The 20,830-nt window shown below is 36.0% G+C and overlaps 1 protein-coding gene across 7 annotated transcripts in view; it reads left to right on the top strand.

The window, feature by feature from the left end:
• Positions 1–20,830, top strand: part of PHF21A (PHD finger protein 21A) — a 191,394-nt gene that overhangs the window by 32,692 nt on the left and 137,872 nt on the right. For all 7 annotated transcript variants that reach the window (XM_028111051.2, XM_028111054.2, XM_028111053.2 and 4 more), the window contains 3 exons: positions 2,404–2,547; positions 8,114–8,146; positions 10,314–10,379. In XM_028111051.2, the coding sequence (XP_027966852.1) occupies positions 2,494–2,547; positions 8,114–8,146; positions 10,314–10,379 (153 nt within the window). In that variant the 5' untranslated portion in view covers positions 2,404–2,493. The remainder of the gene's footprint in view (positions 1–2,403; positions 2,548–8,113; positions 8,147–10,313; positions 10,380–20,830) is intronic.

Genomic DNA, 20,830 nt, shown 5'->3' on the forward strand with positions numbered 1-20,830 from the left:
CATGTTTGTTGGTCATTCTTACTCTTCTGTGAGTTGCTGTTTCATATTTTTAAGATTTGTGAGCACTCTAATGTATAAATTATGTTAACCCTTTATGTGTATGTTGTAAGTTTTATATTGTAAGTTCTCCATGTTTTTAATCTGCTCTTTGTTTCCAGAGTTTATATGTTGAGTTGAACTATGATGTTCTGTGTTACTACCAGTAAAATCAAATATGGCCTTTTTATTGTTGAAAATACCCCTTTAACTTCAAGGTGATTCTTAATTTGACAAAAATTATAAGGAAGCATTTTTGGACATGTTTTCTGATTAGAACCTTGCAAAAATTAAAACTAATTCAACAAATTCAAGTTGAACTCTAATATATATGTTACAAATTCAAATAGGAAGATTATTTTAGTATTTAAAATTAAAGGGGGAGCGCCTGGCTGGCTCAGTCAGTGGAGCATGTGACTCTTGATCTTGGGGTTGTAAGATCGAACTGCCCATTGGGTATAGAGGTTACTTAAAAACAAAATCTTAGAAAAAAATAAAATTAAAGTGATACTATAGTTTTAACATTTGCTTTTTTTTTTTTAAGATTTTATTTATTTATTTGACAGAGACAGAGATAGCGAGAGCAGGAACACAAGCAGCGGGAGTGGGAGAGGGAGAAGCAGGCTTCCTGCCAAGGAGGGAGCCCGATGCGGGACTGGATCCCAGGACCCTGAGATCATGACCTGAGCCAAAGGCAGACGCTTAACAACTGAGCCACCCAGGCGCCCAGCATTTGCTTTTGTATATAGAGTAAAACTTACATGACAACAAAAACCTCAGTAACTTCATGATTCTGATATTTAGTTATTTATTGCAGTTACATAGATTTTCTAAGATAATAAGTAGCTAAAAAACTGCTTTTGTAGTTTATCGAAACATATCTCCTTTTCCAAATGGTCTCCCTTATACATACTGCCTTTTATTGGTTGATAGTATCATTGTATAGTAATCCTTTCCTAGCCTCCACAAATGTTAAGTTTGAAGGAATTTTTTATTTTTGAAATTTATTGTTTTTTAAGTTAGAGTGTTTTGGTATTACATAACATAGTATATAGATCCTAGGGGAGAGATAGACAGTGATGTTTTAAGTCTAGCAAGATTAAGCAAATTTAATGAAAATTAATATTCACAGGAATATATTCTATAGTTAATGATTCCATTATAACTGTTAAATAAGGTTTTAAAGAAGTTTTAAGAAAACTTAGGTTGAATATGGACTTGATCCGTAGATAAATAACTTTTGGAAAGTGTAAAGATTATGGATCTCATTGAATTGGTTTAAGGAGTAGTGGTTCTTTCAGATTCCTCATTGTTCCCTTCCTCAGTTTGTAAGAATGCTGCAAAGCTGCTCTAGCTCCAGGTTTTATAGGTACAGAGAGGAGAAGGGAAAGAAGTAAAGTTTAAATGTATTTTGGCAAAAGCAAACTTTTGCTCTGGGAGGTTACCTCAAATCATGTCTAAGGCCACGTTCAAGAAAAAAGAAAAAACTTAAAAGAGAAATTAGCCATTGAATTCATTTAAATTGTGGTGATGACAGAGTAGAATAGGAAGGCTCACATTCACAAGTCTAGACTTTTGACATTATTACCACTTGCAGTTATACACACAACTAAAGGAGATGCACTGGCAGGCTTGAAGAAGATGGTGTTCATTGTCAAGATGGAAATGTCTCATCCATTGCTAGACTACCACCTCTACTATACATGAGAGGTTTATTTTTTAACATCCTGTCGTAACTTTATGCAAAGCAGAGTTCGATTGCATTTTAGCTGTGTAAAGTATTAATTTGTTAAATGTAAATCTTTAAATGATAACAAGAATTTTCCTGTTTTGAGTTTTATTTTTAAAATAGAGTAAGAATCCATCCAGATGATAGTACTCTGGTATTCTTTAACCTCTGAGAGACCCTGAACTTTCCATTTCACTCTGTGTGTTGTTTAAAAATGTATGACCCTGTTGTTATGTGTCTCTAAGGACAGTGTGTCCTGTATGGTTGTAGTCTTACCCTCTAGATTCTCAGCTCATCTAAAGGAGAAGTGGTCTTGTTCAGCTCTGTATCGTCAGAATGTAGTATGTATCACAATGCTGGGCATGTAAGCATGCTTAGATGTTTTCATGACTAGATTAAACACTCCCCCCACCCCATTTCTTAACTTACTTGAAGTGTTCTGTGGAGGAATGTTCAGTGAGTAAAACCCAGAAAGTTGTGGTACTAATTCAGTACAAAACTATTCATTTTGGAAAGAAATCTGTTTGGGAAATTTCTTACTCTGTGTTAGAGCATCAAATAATTTTCAACTAATGTAATTTCTTTTATTTAACACAAATATTTCCTTTATGATCCGAAACATTTTATGATCTCCACAGCTGCAGTGAGAAGAGGAGTTTGTTATTTTAAACGGAGGCTGAAGAAACTGTAGAATTAGCAGACATAAGAGAAAGTGGAGAAGGTGGAGGATGGAGTTGCAGACTCTACAGGAGGCTCTTAAAGTGGAAATTCAGGTTCACCAGGTATGTTCCATTATTGGCTTCTCTGTGTTGTGTTATTAAGTAATGGCTAAGATTAGTAAACTGTCCCGTCTCTGAATTTCAGTACACTTTCTAATCGTCTTTCAGACAGTTGTCCGAGAGTCATGCCGTTTGCCTTTTATTGTTATATAACAAACTCACTGACAATACTTATAAGAACTTTAATAAAATATTCGTGACTTCCTTTCCAGAGAAAAGAATGGAAAATATTTTTTCTTATACTAAAGGTGTTAAAAAAAAAAAAAAACCCAAACTCTTTTTTTCCTTTTTTGGGTTCATCTGAAGAACTTTGTTCATGTGACTTAACTTGTATATTTTAAGTAATGAGACATGTTTAAGTTGACTACCATTTATACTGAAGTTTTTACACATAACTCAGCTTTATGCCTTGATTCCAATCTTTAGTAAAGAAAACATCACTGCCAGAGCGCCTGGGTGGCTAGGTCAGTTAAGTCTCTGACTCTTGATTTTTGGCTTAGGTCATGATCTGAGGGTCATGAGATCTAGCCCCTGTTGGGCTCCACCATCAGCATGGAGTCTGCTTGGGATTCTCTCTCTCCCTCTCCTACTGCCCCTCCCCCCCCCCCGCTCGCACATTCTCTCTCTCTCTTAAATAAATAGATCTAAAAAAAACCAAAAACATCACTGCCTTCACAGATGTTTAAATTTCAGATAATCACAATTCTTAAAATTTACCTCAGGTACATAGGCTGAACAAACCTTCAAGTATATACATAAAAATGTTAATAATTGTTTATATAATATCAATAAAATATTAAATATGTATATTTTATATGTATAATATATCTTATTTAATATAACTCTAATCCAGAAATGAAGCTATCCTTAAGTAACTGGATCATTAACATATATCTTGTAAACAGAATATCACTGTTTCTGTCCCATTTCTAGACATTAGCTGGTTGTGGTCCAGGTTCAAGATAAACACATACACACATACAATCAGAAGTGATAAATGATGATGAATTGACTACTTTTGAATGTTTGGGGTGGAGAAGTAAAAAAGAGAAGGAAACAAGTTTCCCTTGTTTTATATGAATAGTTTAAAGTTAATTTCTGAAACTGTTGGAAGCACCCCTTAGGTTTTGATAACTACTACATTTGCAAGCTGCTTAGAATTAGGGTGGATGAGAGCTTATAGGAAAGCTTCAAAGGCGCGCGCGCGCGCGCACACACACACACACACACACAAACACACAATTAAGTCTGTGTATTCAGAAATCCCTTCTTCTGCTTTGGATCTGTTAAACTCCTGCTTAGCCATAGTCTTATAGCTTGCTGTGTACAGGTGAGCTTCTCTATGTGAAGTGTGTTTTGTTTTATGGTAATTTTAAGAAATTTAGTATATAATAAGTTATGCACATTTTTTTTTATTTGGCCTCGCTTCTGTTACTAGTTGAGGAGAATGAAAATCTATTTATAAAATCAAGCTTGTCTTTTTCCCAGATGTAAGTATTTTAACCTAGAGTTGTGTTGAATACTTAATTTGGCTGAATGGCAAATGACAACAGTTAAATTCATAATTTGTTCAGAGCTGACATCATCATAGAAGGGATTTCTGGAGAACAATAACCAATCTGAAATTTGTATGGATCAAAGATATTTAATGAAGTTGTATGTGATTTTAGGAGATATTCCTCCTCTCAAGAAATTTGGAGATGGCAGCATTGACATTCTGCTTTTAGTTCATCCTCACAAGATATGAACAAGTCCCAAATAAGACTTTCTTGAAAGACTCATCTCCTAAATTGAACTAAATTACTAAGAATGAGAATTTTTTTTTTTTTTTTTAGAAAGGGAGAGAAGGGGGTGGAGGGGGAGAGGGAAAGAGAGAGAATCTCAAGCAGGCTCCACACCTAGGGTGGAGCCCGACATGGGGCTTTATCTCATGACCCTGAGATCATGACCTGAGCTGAAATTAAGAGTCAGATGCCTAACCAACGGAGCCATCTAGGTACCCCTAAAAATGAGAATTCCTTTTTTAAAAATTTTATTTATTTGTCAGAGGGAGAGAGGGAGCCTCACACGTGAGAGAGAGCTAGTGCACAAGCAGAGGGAGTGGCAGGCAGAGGGAAAAGCAGGTTCCCCTGAACTGAACAAGGAGCCCAGTGCGGGACTTGATCCCAGACCTGAGCCAAAGGCAGATGCTTAACCGACTGAGCCACCCAGGCATCCCCAAAATGAGAATTCTTAAATATCATTTTGCTTCTTTATTTTTAATTCAGGTGTACCAATTTTATGAAAATTATAATCATGAAAAAATTTAATGTTTATTCCTTTTTAAAATCTAATTTAATTTTTAAAATTACATTTGTTGACTCAAAAGGGATGTAATGTTCTTCCAAAAGTTATCCCAGTCTCTTAATATTTACATTGTTTATTTCCCTATATATTTAACTGTTTTTTAGGATAAATCAGGAGCTTTTATATTCATCCTTAATTATTACACATTTTGTTTGTGCAATAGTAATCATTTATATGGTGATTGATAATATTTCAACTTATATACCTACAAAACATCTATTTGCACTGTAATTACATTTAGAATGCTTTCCTATTTGGTGAAAAATACTAAGTATTAGTAGTAAATACAAGGACATGCCTTGTTTGTAAATCTGATGTTGTTATTCTGTTTGGAAATGTGGTAACCTACATGATCACTGATCATGACAAGTTCAGGAATGCAAGAAATGACATCAAAGTAGGCACTGGCTGTTAGGCTGAGGCCAAAGCCAGATCATGCATTTGACTAAATACTGGAGCAAAAGCCTCCCCTTTGCATTTCCAGTTAGGGATGGCATTTGGGCTGAATTGAGCTTACTGGATAGAAGCACGTTAGGAAAGTATTGCTGTGGTAGAAGTGTATTTCTGTTCTTTACGGAGAGGGAGATGGTTAAGAAAGTTGCAATGTACATATGGGTTGATGTTGAGTAAATGGTAAATAATAATGGCCTGTGATGGGGACCTCATCTTTTTTGAGAAGTTGCCTTTTTAATTATTCTTACATGGATTTGATGGAAACCATATTTGAACTTTTGGAGTATTTACATGGAACAGAGGATAGTATAAAGCAGAGGTCAGCAAACTTTTTCTGTAAAGGCGGTAAAATATTTTATACTTTGTGAGACATTTATGGTCTCTGTCACTACTACTCTGCTGCTGTATAGACAAAGCAGCCATAGATAATATATAAATGAATGGGTGTGGCTGTGTCCCAATAAAACTTTATTTATAAAAACAGGTTGTAGGCTGGATTTGTCTATGTACTGTAGTTTACATGGACCCTTGGCATAAGTATATCCTCATAATAAACTGCTGCATTCTTGCAAAAGAAAGTAGCTTAATTTTGATAACGCAGGGTCAGCTTAAAGTCACTAGGGATTTGGATGGTCTAGTTAAGTTGCCTAGCTTCTCCTGTCCTGCCTCTGATTGTCTAAATGTAGCTTGACTACTTATAGATAGAAAAGCTGGTTTATTTATTTCCTCCAGGAGTGGAGGCTTAGTGTGGTTGTCGGTTTTTAAGTTCCAGTGTCATGGAAGGAAACCTTTTTTGGCTTAAAAAGGGCAACTTTAGGGGCCCCTGGTTGGCTCAGTCAGTTAAGCGTCTACCTTTGACTCAGGTCATGATCTTGGGGTCTTGGGATCAAGCCCCTCTGCCCCTCCCCCCTGCTCATGCTCTCTCTCTCTCTCAAATAAATAAAGATCTTTAAAAAAAATAAAAAAGGCAAACTTTAGTGTAGTAGCCAACTCTGGTAACTAAATTAAAAAAGAAAAGCAAGGACTTTTTTCATTGAAAAATGAGGCTAGGGGCGCCTGGGTGGCTCAGCCATTAAGTGTCTGCCTTTGGCTCAGGTCATGATCCCAGGGCCCTGGGATCGAGCCCCGCATTGGGCTCCCTGCTCAGTTGGAAGCCTGCTTCTCCCTCTCCCACTCCACCTGTTTGTGTTCCCTCTCTCACTGTGTCTCTCTCTGTCAAATAAATAAATAAAATCTAAAAAAAAAAATGAGGCTAGCATTTAGGCTGCACTGGTAAAAAATATGTATGTATAAAGTTGTGTTTCAGTTTTGCTGAGCTCTTGGAATGTGTGTTATTACTGTTCTGTAGATTAAGGCCAGGATACAGAAGAGTTACTACTGTCACATATAAAGTAGAATTCAGTAACATATACCTTGTGTATATGGAGGTTATATTGTTGGCAACCTCAGCTATCCAGAATGCATCTTAGCACCTGAAGTAAGGCTCTTGACCAACTACAATAAATATCAGAAGTCATTCACCGAAGAGTATACATTTTACTCAAGGGGCGTTTCTTAAGCTATCACAACCTATTTGCTCATCTTAGAATTAGTTCACTGTGCATATCACACAGCGGATCAGAAGCTGCAAATTTGAGTTGGGGTTCAGGGGCTGTTGGAGGAGATATAATAATAATAACAAGATTTGCTAGCTAACTCCTTGGCATTAAGAAGTAGATTGAAAAACTAAAATGTAGACATGAGAGCTCTTTAAATCATAGTAGTTTGGGGCCTTTATTATAAGGACCTGTTGTGCTCTTTATAGAATAGTCTATTAATTGATGTAATCATGCCTCTAAGTATCAATCAAAGCTGACTTTTTTCTGTTTAAGAAGGCAGATAAGTATATATTTTAGAATTTTTATGACTAAAAAATTTAAAAGTACCCTGACACTCAGAGGGACAGATTTTTTAGTTACATGAAAAATTCACTTGGGGAACAGCTTATTCCCAGATACTTTTAGGAATTAGCTTTCTGATATTTTTTATCCTTCAAATTTTTCTGTCCTGGTTATTGTTATCTTTGGGCAATGATGCTTTTAGAAGTTGGGTTAAGTCAGAAGATGTCCATTTTTCTTTCTTTTTAATTTATTTGGACTTCTGCTTTCCCGAGTAAAGGTCTTTCTTATTAAGTATTCTGGTAGCACTCTCCTTCCCAGAGGAATCCAGGTAGGTAGAGTTTGTGTTGTTGTTCCACTGCGTACACCCCGTGTAGAGAAGACAGTGGCAAAGTCGTAGCTGACACTAGCCTCCTTTTATGGTAAGAACCAAACCAACGGACTTGCCAAATCTGTACTTTGCTGTATACAAACAGGCCTGTTTTGTTATGGGAACAGCTTCTTTCCAGGCCTTTTGGGACTCTATAAACAATGACAACATTTTAAAGGGATGTTTGGCTTTTGGAGCATCCATCTTAATTAAATTGATTTTTAAAAGCCCCCATCCCCCACCCCATCTCCAGATTTGTTAAAAAGCAGGAGCTTTTCATTTCAAACACAAAGTGGTAGTTTGATTTATTTGTATATACCTGTGTGTGTATATATATGTATTTATTAAGAAGAGTGTCTCATTAACCTTTTATATGGATCACAGAAGCTTTTGGTCTATTCTGATTGTGTGTTGCTCATTTTTTTGGGTAGACTTAAAACTTTAGATTTTTGGGGCCAAGTCTGATTAGCCATAGTGGGTTAAAATGTAAGACTGATGGCTCTTTTTCTCTTTTTATTACCAGAAACTGGTTGCTCAAATGAAGCAGGATCCACAGGTAAAATACTACTTTTATTCATTTAATTTTTAAGATAATTTAAAATAACCATAAGATACTAAAATACAGACCAGGACTTAAGTTTTAGAAACTATCTCATCTCTAACAGCAATTATTTTTAGCAGATTGGTCTTCATATTATAAGGGTTTAGAAAAATTCAGTCATTCTATTATAGTGTAGCTATCATTTTATCTTTGTTTCTGTTATTTTACTTTTATGTTCATTTCTTTGAGTATTTTGGGGGAGAAATTGAGTTAATAGTTTTCATGTGGCTCAAATTTCATTTCCATAAGCTTATTTATTCAGAATCACTTTTTGAGGCTTTCTGTGTTCTCCAAATTATTGTATATGGCCCAGAACAATTCTTATCTTCTCATAGCTTATGTACTACAGGTATAGTACAGAACATTTAAATACTTAATTCCACTATGATTAAATAATTTCAGAATAATTTTTAACTTTTTAAAAAATTTATCTTTGAGAGAGCTCTTAAAGAGGGTTTAAAAGTACCTTGTATAATAATCCAGCAGATGTTACCTTCTCTTTAAATTCTCATAGGCGTTTTTGACTTAGGCATTTTCTTCTCTATCCCTGAAGAGAAATCTTCCTAAAAAGTTATCTTGTCTTTGATGATTACATTTATTGTTCAGGTAGTGTCTCTTTTGTAGCCATTAGACAGTGCGTCACAAGTTTGGAAAGAATCAGACTTTCAGGATTTGTTTACCCATAAATGTGTTCACAGAACACTTAGACCCATTGTATATGTGTAAATATATATATATATGTATGTGTGTATATATATATATACACACACATACATATACTATATATATATATGTAGTTGTTAAACATGCCTCATTGTAAGGTTAAGAAAATAAATTCTTGGATTTAAAGAATGGTACTAAAGCAGATTGATTTTTTTGGAAGTGGGAAATATATTCATTTCTCCAAAAACTTAGCACCCAGTGGCCTAACTAGTGTGTGTTAACACAATCCATTGGTTCTGAGGGCTGGGCATTAATGGCCCACACTTAACTCCTGTTTGACAGTCCTACTTCTTTGAGAAGCTTTTCCATTTTTATTTATTTTTTAAAGTGTATTAAAATTTAAATTAGATTTAGGAAACCAAGAGGCAGCAGACCTTAGATTAGTAGACTCTTTTATATTTAATATGGTAACCTACATTGTCAGCAACTGAAATATTATTTGAAAATTTTAGCATTTCTGATAGAGATAGTGGTCATGTAAAAGAGCAGTCTTAAAAGAATCTGAGGGGCCAGTAAGTCATTGGACAATCTTGTGACTGATCTCATTAGTGAAGCCTTATATCAAATATACTTATAAAAAAGACAATGTAGAGTAAACATAAAGGGGAGGATATGTGCCCCAACTCTGACAGAAGACCAAGCAGGGTGAAATCAAAAGAAATGCATGTGAAACAAGAAAAAGTGATCTTTTATTGGAATGGTGTTCAGTCTGTTAGTAGGCTGTCCTGCTACATTAAGCATTTGAAAATTTTAATTTTGGATTTTTTCCCCACTTGAGTAAAAAGCAAGCACGCTCAGTGTATCTCATCTAAAATAGTATTCTTTTTTGATTCCCAGAATTTTAGAACTGAGAAAATACCCTGGTAGTCAGTGTGTTAATTTGAATGATGTAGTGTTAAGGCAGTTGCAGCACTGACAGCTTTTCAAATCTAGGCTAAAATAACAAATGTACTCTATTAAATAAGGGAGAGGGCAAGTAGAGAAAACACTCTTATCTTTATTGATAATGCCGTTAAGCATGCAGTGTATGCATACTTATAACTTCCGTTTTCCTGCTTTTGTCTGATTAGTGGAGCTTTAGGTTTTTTGTCAACTGATGTTTTCTATAAAGAATAACAATATTTCAATAGAAAGGAATAAATACTATTACAGTACAAGATGCTAAAATATAAAACTTCTTGTAATTTGAAACCATCGCAAAGGAACTGCCCCTGTTCCAGTGTTAGGAGCTACATTAGGTGGTGATAATATGACTACAGTTTAATGCATGACAAATTTGATTGGCTAAATGCTTAAGATTGCTTCATCATTTGTAATACAGTATGCATAAAGTCTTCTTGCTACTATTCTGTTAACAAATGAAATATCTTTCTCACAGATATTTTTTCTTTCCAATCAGAATGCTGATTTAAAGAAACAGCTTCATGAACTCCAAGCCAAAATCACAGCTTTGAGTGAGAAACAGGTAGGGGAAAAGGGGGGGGGGCGCATATTTTTAACATTGTGTTCTAAAGATATGTCTGCTCGAGGCTTCTAGGAGAACTGCTATTTTTCCTCATGTGTGAAAATAAGTGTGGGCAGCCAGACTCAGTTTTAATTTTGTTTGAGCTCTGTTTATCTATTTTTATTTTTGGTTGAAATCAGTGTCTAGAGTATCCCATGGGTATATGTTACTGGCAAATACCTAAAAGCAATGTGGCAGGCTGCTGTTAACTGTGTTAATTAAACTCTCTAGTTTACCCATAGGGGAAGGAGGTAAAGAAAGTTAGTGGGAGTGTGTGATAGAGAATCTTGTAGTTGCTGGATGTGTCTTGTTAACCTGTTTCAAAGGCTTGAGATGACATTTAACTTACTGTGGAGAAAATGGTTGTAAATAAATAGCTATAAATGTAGGTCTCCCATTCTGATCATTGTCATACCTTTATGTTATTCTTTATTAGATGGAACCTTGTTAGATTTATTTATATAGAGCAAGAGAAGAGCATCTTACTGTTTTTCCAAGGACATCTGGAAAGTAGTCTTTGGAATTTCTTGTATAATGACCTCTACTTCACCAGTTCAGGCAGCTCCTGCCACCAGGTGGAGTGTGACAATTGATAGAACGCTAAGTAAATGTCTGTGGTAACCCGACAAAGCATGGGTTTTCTTGTTCCTTCCCCACCGCTCTCCCTCTGGTTAAAAGGAGCAGTTTTCTGTCTTGGCATAGGTGAACGTGTGAACCAAAAGCATAAGGTGATTTGCAGTTGATAGTGCCTGCTAATGACATCTTATTGAGGATTTTTGACTAAATAGTTCTCAATAATTGATTTTCATCTCTTTTTTTAAAACTTTTATTTAGTGAAATAATAGTAATGAGAGTAATTTATCCCTGGAGATTTCTGATTGTGTTTGTATTGTGTTTTCTATTGTGTTTTCATTTAAGGGGAGAAATAAATTTTGAGAACTATGTGGAATGCATGCGAGCCGTTAATTGTTCAGAATAGAATCTTTTTCCAAGCTGAGTGAACAACTGCTTTTTTTCTCCCCAGTCCTGTTCTTATGCTTCTGTGTTCCCCCATCTTGTCTCCTCTAGAGACAGGAGATATTTTAGATTAGGGAATTGCCAAAATAAAATTGGGAGGAGGTAGCATGGTGGAGAACAATTTGTAAGGAAAAATATAAACAGAGTTCTTTAGTATGTGTTTGGCTCTGAAAGTGATTCAGTTCTCTAAAGTCAAAATGATGTGTGTTAGTGAAAGTGTTCTAGCTTGAGAATTCTGTTAGCGCTGAGCCTCCTTATAGTTTCAGGGTTAGTTTGACAAGATGCCAATGAATGAGTCACTTTTGCTGAAAAATTCACGTGTTCCAGCAGGGAAAGAAGGTGAGAACTGATTAGTGGAGTTAGGGGGTTGGGGATGCTGTCACAAAGTTAAGACAATCTAAAGCTAGATTTGGAGAAAATGGGGCAATTGAAAAAATTTACATTTATTTGAAATTTTTGTGAGAACTGATGTAAAGATTTGGTTTATTTCTATAACTTTTTATTCTTTCATTTGTATTTTCTACCAGGGACCTCACTTAATAGAAAATTGCAACTGTTTATGTTTATGTTCAGTAAGACAGTTCATCAAGTGGTAAACTCTCTCATCTGAACTAAGTTTGAATTTTAGAAACTAGAATTTTTTAAAATGGGCCTGGCATCAGGAAAACCTTAGGTATACAAAGTAAAAAAAGTAAAGAGAATGGAGTCAGAAACTGAAATGCAACCTTGAAATTTTTAAAATATTTGCTTAACTGTTAAAACAACCTTTTTGATAGAACAGAAAATATATTTTTAGGTAGGCTGGTACTTGAAGAAAACACAGCTATAAAGTTCAAAAGCTGGGCCTTCCTCAGACTTTTATTTCCAACATAAAACATTGATATTTAGTTTAAAATAGTTTTATTTTACAACAAACGCCTAATGCTGACTGCCTAGCATTTTGTTTTTCCTTCTCAAAAGATCTACTTAGCCTCTGGCAAAACACTGATTTTCCTTTTACTTTAATAACTAAAATCTGAATTATCTTACTCACATGACAAATATTTTTATTTAACATTTTTTTTGGTTGTGGGAAAAATGCTAAATACAGCAAAGTACAAAGAATGTCATATTCCAGAATTAACAACTACTAATCCTTTATCATTATTTGTTTCTATTCTTTTTATACTATGTACACTTTTCTGTCGTCATTTTTTCTATATCCACTTTTATACAAGTAATAGGTGCATACATTCTCTTCGCTTTATTAAAAAATCAAAATGTTATAGATAGTCATTAATTCTTACAATGGGCACTTACTAGTTCTTATTTGTTATTACTACCTCAATATTTGGTATTTAATCGGTTTCTTCGTCAAGACTAATTATGAAATGTTATGCTCCATTTGGGAAAATATGGTCTTTAATGAGCATCTTTCATGGCTAAAACTCAGTGAATTTCATTGAATTCTTGGTTAGAAGGTTCTAGTGTTTTCAAACTGTAACTTGAGATTTTTGAATAAACTCCCCATTGCAGATTTTGAAGTCAGCTCCTTGACCCACAGGGCTTTAATTTGTGGTTGACAGTTTTAACTTGGGAGATGCCCAGACTTGATTGGTTAAACAGATTATGTGTTATGGAGCCATTAAAAATCATGGTTTCAAAAATATTTTAATCATATAGTGTGCTCATGATAAAGCAAGTGAAAAAGCATGTGCAGCTTCATATGCATTATAATCTCACTTTTAAGTGTGTCATATGTATATATATATGTAGGCATGTAAATACAGATAGAAACAGTGTCACTATGAAATGTGGGAAGGTGATGAATTTACAGGTGGTTTATTTTTTCTTTAAGGTCTTATGTATACGTACTTTTTTTTTTTTAAAGATTTTATTTATTTATTTGAGAGAGAGAGAATGAGAGACAGCATGAGAGGGAAGAGGGTCAGAGGGAGAAGCAGAATCCCTGCTGAGCAGGGAGCCTGATGTGGGACTCGATCCCGGGACTCCAGGATCATGACCTGAGCCGAAGGCAGTCGCTTAACCAACTGAGCCACCCAGGCGCCCTATGTATACTTACTTTAATCTGTATAATAAATATGTTTCCTTTTTATAACCAGAAATACACAAGAAACATTATTTAAAAAATTTTTAACACCAAACTTTTGTCTGTTCCAGGGAGCGTTAGCATTTAAATATCCAGTGACATTCTCCTCTTGGTATATGAACCACTATAATCAGACAATCCATCTGTTTTAATACTGAAATGTGGAAGCAACTATTAATTTCTTTAACAGGGTTCATTCTTATTCTGCACCCCTCCCTCCTCATTTTGGCGTGATGTGTGGTCTTTTGCTTGTCAGAATAGAGGTTAGATAATTTTTTAAAATACTCATCTTGCTTTTTATGCTTTTTAAACTGAAAGTATTATGAACATCTTACATTTTTTAGTGTTTTTTAAAAATACGATTTTTATAGGTTCAAATATGTAGTGGTCTGGCTAGATTATAATTGGTTAGTCCTCTAATATTTGATAATAGGATGTTTCCAGTTTTTTGCTATTATAAATATCGCTATGATAGAAATACATGTGTGAATTTGTTTCTCTCTCATTGCCTTAGGATACATTCTTAGGTGTGAGATTACTGGGTGTATTGGTCAGCTATTGCTGTAATAGTTCTGCAAAACAAACCGGTGTTTTATTGAGTGACTTACAACGTTTATTTTCACACTGGGTCTGTACATCACCTGGGGTTTTCCTGATCTAGGCTGGACACATCTGCTTTCCTGATCTAGGCCCAGACACATCTACTTCAGTTTGTGGGTTGGCTAGCCCTGCCTCCAGGCTACAGGTTGGGTTAGATCTGCTCTGTACCTGTTCACTCTGAGGCCTACCATGAAGAGGCAGCAGCTACCTGGGGCATACCCATTTCATCAGAATACCAGAAGCAGACCAAACTACCAAAATACATTTTAAGCCTCTGCTGGCGTCAAGTCTTTTAATATCTCATTAGCCAAAACAAATCATGTGGCTAAGCCCTGCAAAGTTACATGACAAAGGGTGTGGATGTATAATTTTATAATAGAATATAAAGAATTGAGAACAATAATCCATCCATCTTACTTCGTTAAAGTTAGTATAAAAGAACTTAAATATATATATTTTTTAAAATACTACTTATTTCCAAATAGCGTCCAGAAAATGCTGTATCAACTTAACAGCATATATGACAGTACCTTGTTTTTCCCAGGAGATACCCTGTGGGGAAAAAAAGCATTTTGCTAATGTGGAAGATGGGTTAATTGGTATCTGATGCTTATCTGGAAGTATATTTTTCAAGCTGTTTGTCCATGGTACAGATATTCCATTGTATTCCTTAGAAATATTTCAGTTTTAGGTTCTATTTTTCTTTTATCCTTTCTGCTATTTATCTTATTCCTTTTTTAGGGAGGTAGACATCTCCACAGTCTTTGGTTTTTGCTACTGGTTTGCTTTTCCAGCCCTGTGTTTAAAATGATAGTCTCTATTCCTTACAGATTGCTTAACCTAATACAAGATGAAATACTTTTCTGGGTTTAATAAATAGTTGCCATTTATGAAACCATTCTCATTTTAAATTTGAACATATTTTACTAAAATAGATTTGAAGCCTTTGGGAGAGAAGTTTCTGTTCCTGTCATAACTAATTATGTTTCTGATGCATAAAACAACATTATTTAAGCTAAGTAGGTGACTTGAACAATGGACTGTGGGTGGGGGAGGGGAAACTGGAGTTTGATTCTGTTCCTGATTCTGTAAGAGACTTTTTCATAGATTTTGAGTTAATAATTTAATATGTCTATTTCCTTGTTTATGGAATGTTTGAATAATGCCTTTTAGGAGTTATGAACATGTATCTGTTGAATGCACTGAATGTTTTTGAAGGTGAGTTCTAATTAAACGGAATAGGTTAGCTTTAGTCATAGTGGTTAACTTCATCTCATATGGAGCACCTTCATCTTACATGTCAAGTACTACTTTTTTTTTTCCAAGTACTACTTTTTTTTAAGGACTTAGAACATTTAATGCAGTCATGAGTAAGTACATCACTGTAATACATAAACTGGGACGTGGACTGTGACTTAGCCATGATTATATATATAATTAATCAGTATCTGATTTGAGACTAGAATCCAGATCACTGTGTTCTTCATTCTGTTTTATTTAGTAAATTGTATTCCTAAACTATTCTGTGGCCCTTTATCAAATATATTTTGAAATAGGACATTAGGCACAATAATTACATTGCCTTTAGGCTTCATTGCCTTGGAGTCAAGTAAGTAAATTAGTTCTTGTAGTCTAATAATGGTAACCTGATACATGACTATCTCCAGCCTCTGATGCTGATGACCATAGAATGTTACCCTTTTTCATTCATAACCAGACTAGTGTGATTGGCTCATCACATTAGCATTTAAAATTGTTATTTTCTTAGAGATTCTTAAATTATGGTGGGAATCTGACCTCATCTTTGTCCAGAGCTTAGGAGCTAGGGATTAAATCCCTAGGATTTAATCAAGTTCATCCCTCCTGCACAATATTTATGGGAAACCATTGGTCCACTTGTTTGTTGAGTTTACTTCCCCTTGTGTACACAGGGGATCAGCTTCTTCTCTTGTTTTTTTAACCTTTATTCTTGGAGTACAGTTGTCACTATTGCCAATAGTTGTACCTAATTAATCAAAGATTGACAAAGAAGCTTGATGAAGTAACTCAATATTTTAATAATGTGTGCCATGTTATTGTAGGACATTTTACCTGAGTGTGGTGGAGGGAATCTAGTAAGGTGGTGATTTCTGCCAAATGCAGCAGTTTGCTTCTTTTAGTAGGTTAGGGCAATCTTCTTAGTTCATTCTAATCATTTATTTTTAATACTGGCAAATGGACTGAGTTTTTATTTTATTTTTATTTTATTCTTTTTGAGAGGGAGAGAGACAAAGTGGGGGGAGGGAGCGGGAAGGGTCAGAGAGAATCTTAAGCAGGCTCCACACCCAGCACAGTGTAGATCCTACAACCCTGAGATCATGACCTGAGCCAAAATCAAGAGATGCTTAACTGACTGAGCCACCCAGGAGCCCCATGGAATGGCTTTTTCATTTCAATTTGAAATTCTTAACATTCATCGTCAGATGTTACATGTCTTGACACTGAACTACTGGGATCTATTGTATTTTTTTTTCTTTCTATGCTCATCGCTTATTGAAGAGCATTTGCCTCAGGCAATGAAAATTTAGACCAAGTCTAAGTTTGTGGAACTTTTTTCAAACACTGTATTTAGGGACTCTTCACTTTGACTCTTTGGAGAACATTAATCTTAACTTTTGACTGGTAGATGGTGTGCAGAACAAATGCTTATTTAACAAGGCCTTAGCCAGTATAACTTTGACTTCATCAGTAAATTACTTTGTGCTTTTAAATAGTCTGTTCCCTTCTCCCTGGGGTCTGTGTTTTTTCAAATGTCTTTGTCAATCTGAGATTCTTACTCTTCTGTTTGTTCCACATACATTTATTGCGAGTTTTCTATAGTGAAAGGCTTGGTACTAGGTCCCAGAGAGTGCAAAGAATGAAAATCTTGCAAATGACATATCCTATAAAGGGTTAGTATCTAAAATGTATAAAGAACTTACAAAACTCAACACCAAAAAACAAATAATCCAATTAAGAAATGAGCAGAAGACATAGTCATTTCTCCAAAGATGCCAACAGACACATGAATAGATGCTCAACATCACTCATCATCAGGGAAACACAAATCAATATTGCAATGAGATAGCAGCTTACATCTGTCTGAATGTCTAAAATCAAAAACTCAAGAAATAAGTGTGGGTGAGGATATGGAGAAAAAGGAACCCTCATGCATTGTTACTGGGAATGCAGACTGGTGCAGTCACTGTGGAAGACAGTATGGAGGTTCCTCAAAAAATTAAAAATAGAGCCACCCTACAATCCAGTAACCTCACTACTGAGTATTTACCCAAGAATATGAATACAGTAATTCAAGGGGATATATGCACCCCTGTGGTTTTTTTTTTAAAGATTTTATTTATTTATTTGACAGAGAGACACAGCTAGAGAGGGAACACAAGCAGGAGGAGTGGGAGAGGGAGAAGCAGGCTCATTAGCACTGATGCCTTTAGCAGCTCATTCTTGATTGACTCTCTTGCATCCTCTTACATACCCCAGAAGTTCCCTGGTGTTACCTATCTGTACTGGGCTCTCTCAATTCTCTGTGCCTTCGCATATGCTTTCTCTATAGCAGGAATTCTCTTTCGTTTTTACCTGGTAAATTCCTACTTATCCTCTGAAGATCCAGTGTAATCAAAGATCCTCTAGAAAGTTTTCCTTGACTTCTTTCCACTCTCCAGGCAAAGCTAGATACCCTTTTCTGTGTTTTCATGGTACTTGTGCCCACTTCTCTTTGTTTTCATTGCACTGGGTTGTAATTATTTGTAAGCTCCTTGAGGATAGGTAGCTCCTTGCTCATATTTGTACCCCTCTAGCCTAGCAGAGTAGATATGTAGCAAGTGTTTTTCAATGTATTAATTCATTATGCTTTCAAGAAGCTAGTAATCTAGTGAGGTGGCCTATGATGTCCATGGTAAGGCATTTTACTGTTAAAAGATTTCCCATTCAGGGGCGCCTGGGTGGCCCAGTCGTTAAGCGTCTGCCTTTGGCTCAGGTCATGATCCCAGGGTCCTGGGATCAAGCCCCGCATTGGGCTCTCTGCTCGGTGGGAAGCTGGCTTCTCCCTCTCCCACTTCCCCTGCTTGTGTTCTCTCTCTCGCTGTCTCTCTCTGTTACATGGATAAATAAAATCTTAAAAAAAAAAAAAAGATTTCCCATTCAAATAGTTCAGTTCCCTTTTTTTGAGAAAAAATATTCTCAATATTGTTTTCTACTTAAGAATGTTCAATAACATTTTTAATTAACATATAATGTATTGTTTCAGGGGTACAGGTCTGTGATTCATCAGTCTTACACAATTCACAGCACTCACCATAGCACATACCCTCCCCAGTGTCCATCACCCGGCCACCCCATTCCTCCTACCCACCTCCACTCCAGCAACCCTCAGTTTGTTTCCTGAGATTAAGAGTCTCTTATGGTTTGTCTCCCTCTCTGGTTTCGTCTTGTTTCATTTTTCCCTCCCTTCCCCGTATGATCCTCTGTCTTGTTTCTCAAATTCCTCATATCAGTGAGATCCTATGATAATTGTTTCTCTCTGATTGACTTATTTCACTTAGCATAATACCCTCCATTTTTAACTGTTTCAAATCAGAGCAGCTTTATCTTAGTTTCAGAAAAGGAACTCTTATCAAGTGAAGTAGTATAAACCAGTAAATGAGTCGGGCCAGCAGTCTGGAACCTGATATATCTAGAAACAACCTCTTCTGTGATGTTGCTACATCACTCATTTCTGTCTGTTGTACCTCCTTTGGGTTCTCTTTAGGCTTCTCCTGACCTTATAAAACATGCTTACGTTTCTTTTATCTTTTAAATAACAAGAATTCGTTTGTTTGTTAATTTCTTTCTGCCATTGCCCTGTCTCTGTGTCACTTCATGATTGAACTTCTAAGAAAGCTTAATCTTAGCTTAGTCTCTATTTGATGTTACTTTTTCCTTACCTTATAGCCCCTTTATCAACCCACTGCAGTTAGTTTCCATCTTCATTCTGCTCTAGTGAGCTCACTGAAACTTCTAGTAACATAATTGCCAAATCTAAAGTACATTTTTTAAACTTCATTTTACTTGAACTAACTGTAGCATTTCAGATTAATGACCATTTCCTTCTTAAGGTTTTCTTCTTAAGAGAACCAAGAACCTTCCTTTCTTAGTTTATTGACCTCTTCAAATGCACCTACTCCCTTTTCTTCTCAGGCACTTCTTCCTTAGCTTACCCTTTAAAAATTCATATTCTGTGGTGTTTCGTCCTTGTTTTCCTTTTCATCTTACTCTGTTTTTCCCCCATGGGTGACATACAGCCTCAAACCACCCCTGAATGCCAGTGACCTCCAAACCTTTATTGCTTCTTCCCCTCTCTCTCCTAAGCTCTAGACAGATGTGTAGTTTCAGCTTCTGCCTATTGGATGTCCCAGAGCTCCATATTCTCCAGATAGAACCCCCTTCAAATTCTGTTTCTTCTTTCCCTTTTCGGTTAATGACATTCCATTTATCTAGTGTCCAAGCAAAACGTGGAAGGCATCATGGACCTTTTGTCTCTCTCTCAATCTCTTATCCATAATTGCAAAGTCTTGTTTATTCAAGCTCCTTAACATTGTCAATACTCCCCTACTTCCTTTCCATGGCATCCCATTGCATCTAGTCCTATCTTTATCATCCAACCTTTCACTATTAACAGGAGGGTATAAAATACAACCCTTGTATGTTGGCTTTCCTGTTTATGATGCTTCAGTAGCTCCCTTTGCCTTAGACTCTAGGAATAAATCCGGACTCCTTACGGTGGCTCAGAAAACCCCTCATTATCTTACCCATGAGCCTCTCCATTGAACTCATACATACCTTGTCCTCCAGACTTGACACATACTTAAATTTTCTTGGTTATGCTCTATCGTTTCTTCGACCTGGAATATTCTTTCCTATCTTCTTTGTCTAGTACTAAACCTGGTGTAATAGTCTGCCTTTTGACCTACAGGCTTATTTACAGGACAGTATGGTACAGAAATAGCCACACATGAAAAATTGAAAACAAACATATATCAGTGTGCATTAGCAAGTAGTACATAAGAGTTGACAATATATGCATATTATGAAGTACTTAACTGAGTGGAAAGATGAATGGAATGTAAAAAACTGTAAAACATTACAGTATGATTTATTATTTAAAATACAAAATATTAAAAAAAATTTGTGTGAATGCATTCATGGTTATTTATACTTGAAAATATGTGGAGGGTGCCTGGGTGGCTCAGTCAGTTAAGCATCTGCCTTCTGCTCAGGTCATGATCCCAGGGTCCTGGGATCGAGCCCCGTGGCGGGCTCTCTGCTCGGCTCACTGCTTCTCCCTCTGCTCTTCCCTACCTCTTGCTGTCTCTCTCTCTCTCTCTTTCTGTCTGTCTGTCTCTCTCAAATAAATGAATAGAATCTTTAAAAAAAAAAAAAAGGGGGCGCCTGGGTGGCTCAGTTGGTTAAGCGACTGCCTTCAGCTCAGGTCATGATCCCCGGGTCCTGGGATCAAGCCCTGCATCGGGCTCCCTGCTCGGCTGGAAGCCTGCTTCTCCCTCTCCCACTCTCCCTGCTTGTGTTCCCTCTCATGCTGTCTCTCTCTCTGTCAATTAAATAAATGAATTAAGTGTTTAAAAAAAAAAAGAAAATATGGGAAAGTTCTAGATTATTTAGAATTATTTACATGGAG

The sequence above is a fragment of the Eumetopias jubatus genome, unplaced genomic scaffold (genome assembly GCF_037043125.1).
Source record: "Eumetopias jubatus isolate StellerSeaLion01/CBP00866 unplaced genomic scaffold, mEumJub1_p1.0 scaffold_13, whole genome shotgun sequence".
In the NCBI taxonomy this organism is placed as follows: Eukaryota; Metazoa; Chordata; class Mammalia; order Carnivora; family Otariidae; genus Eumetopias; species Eumetopias jubatus.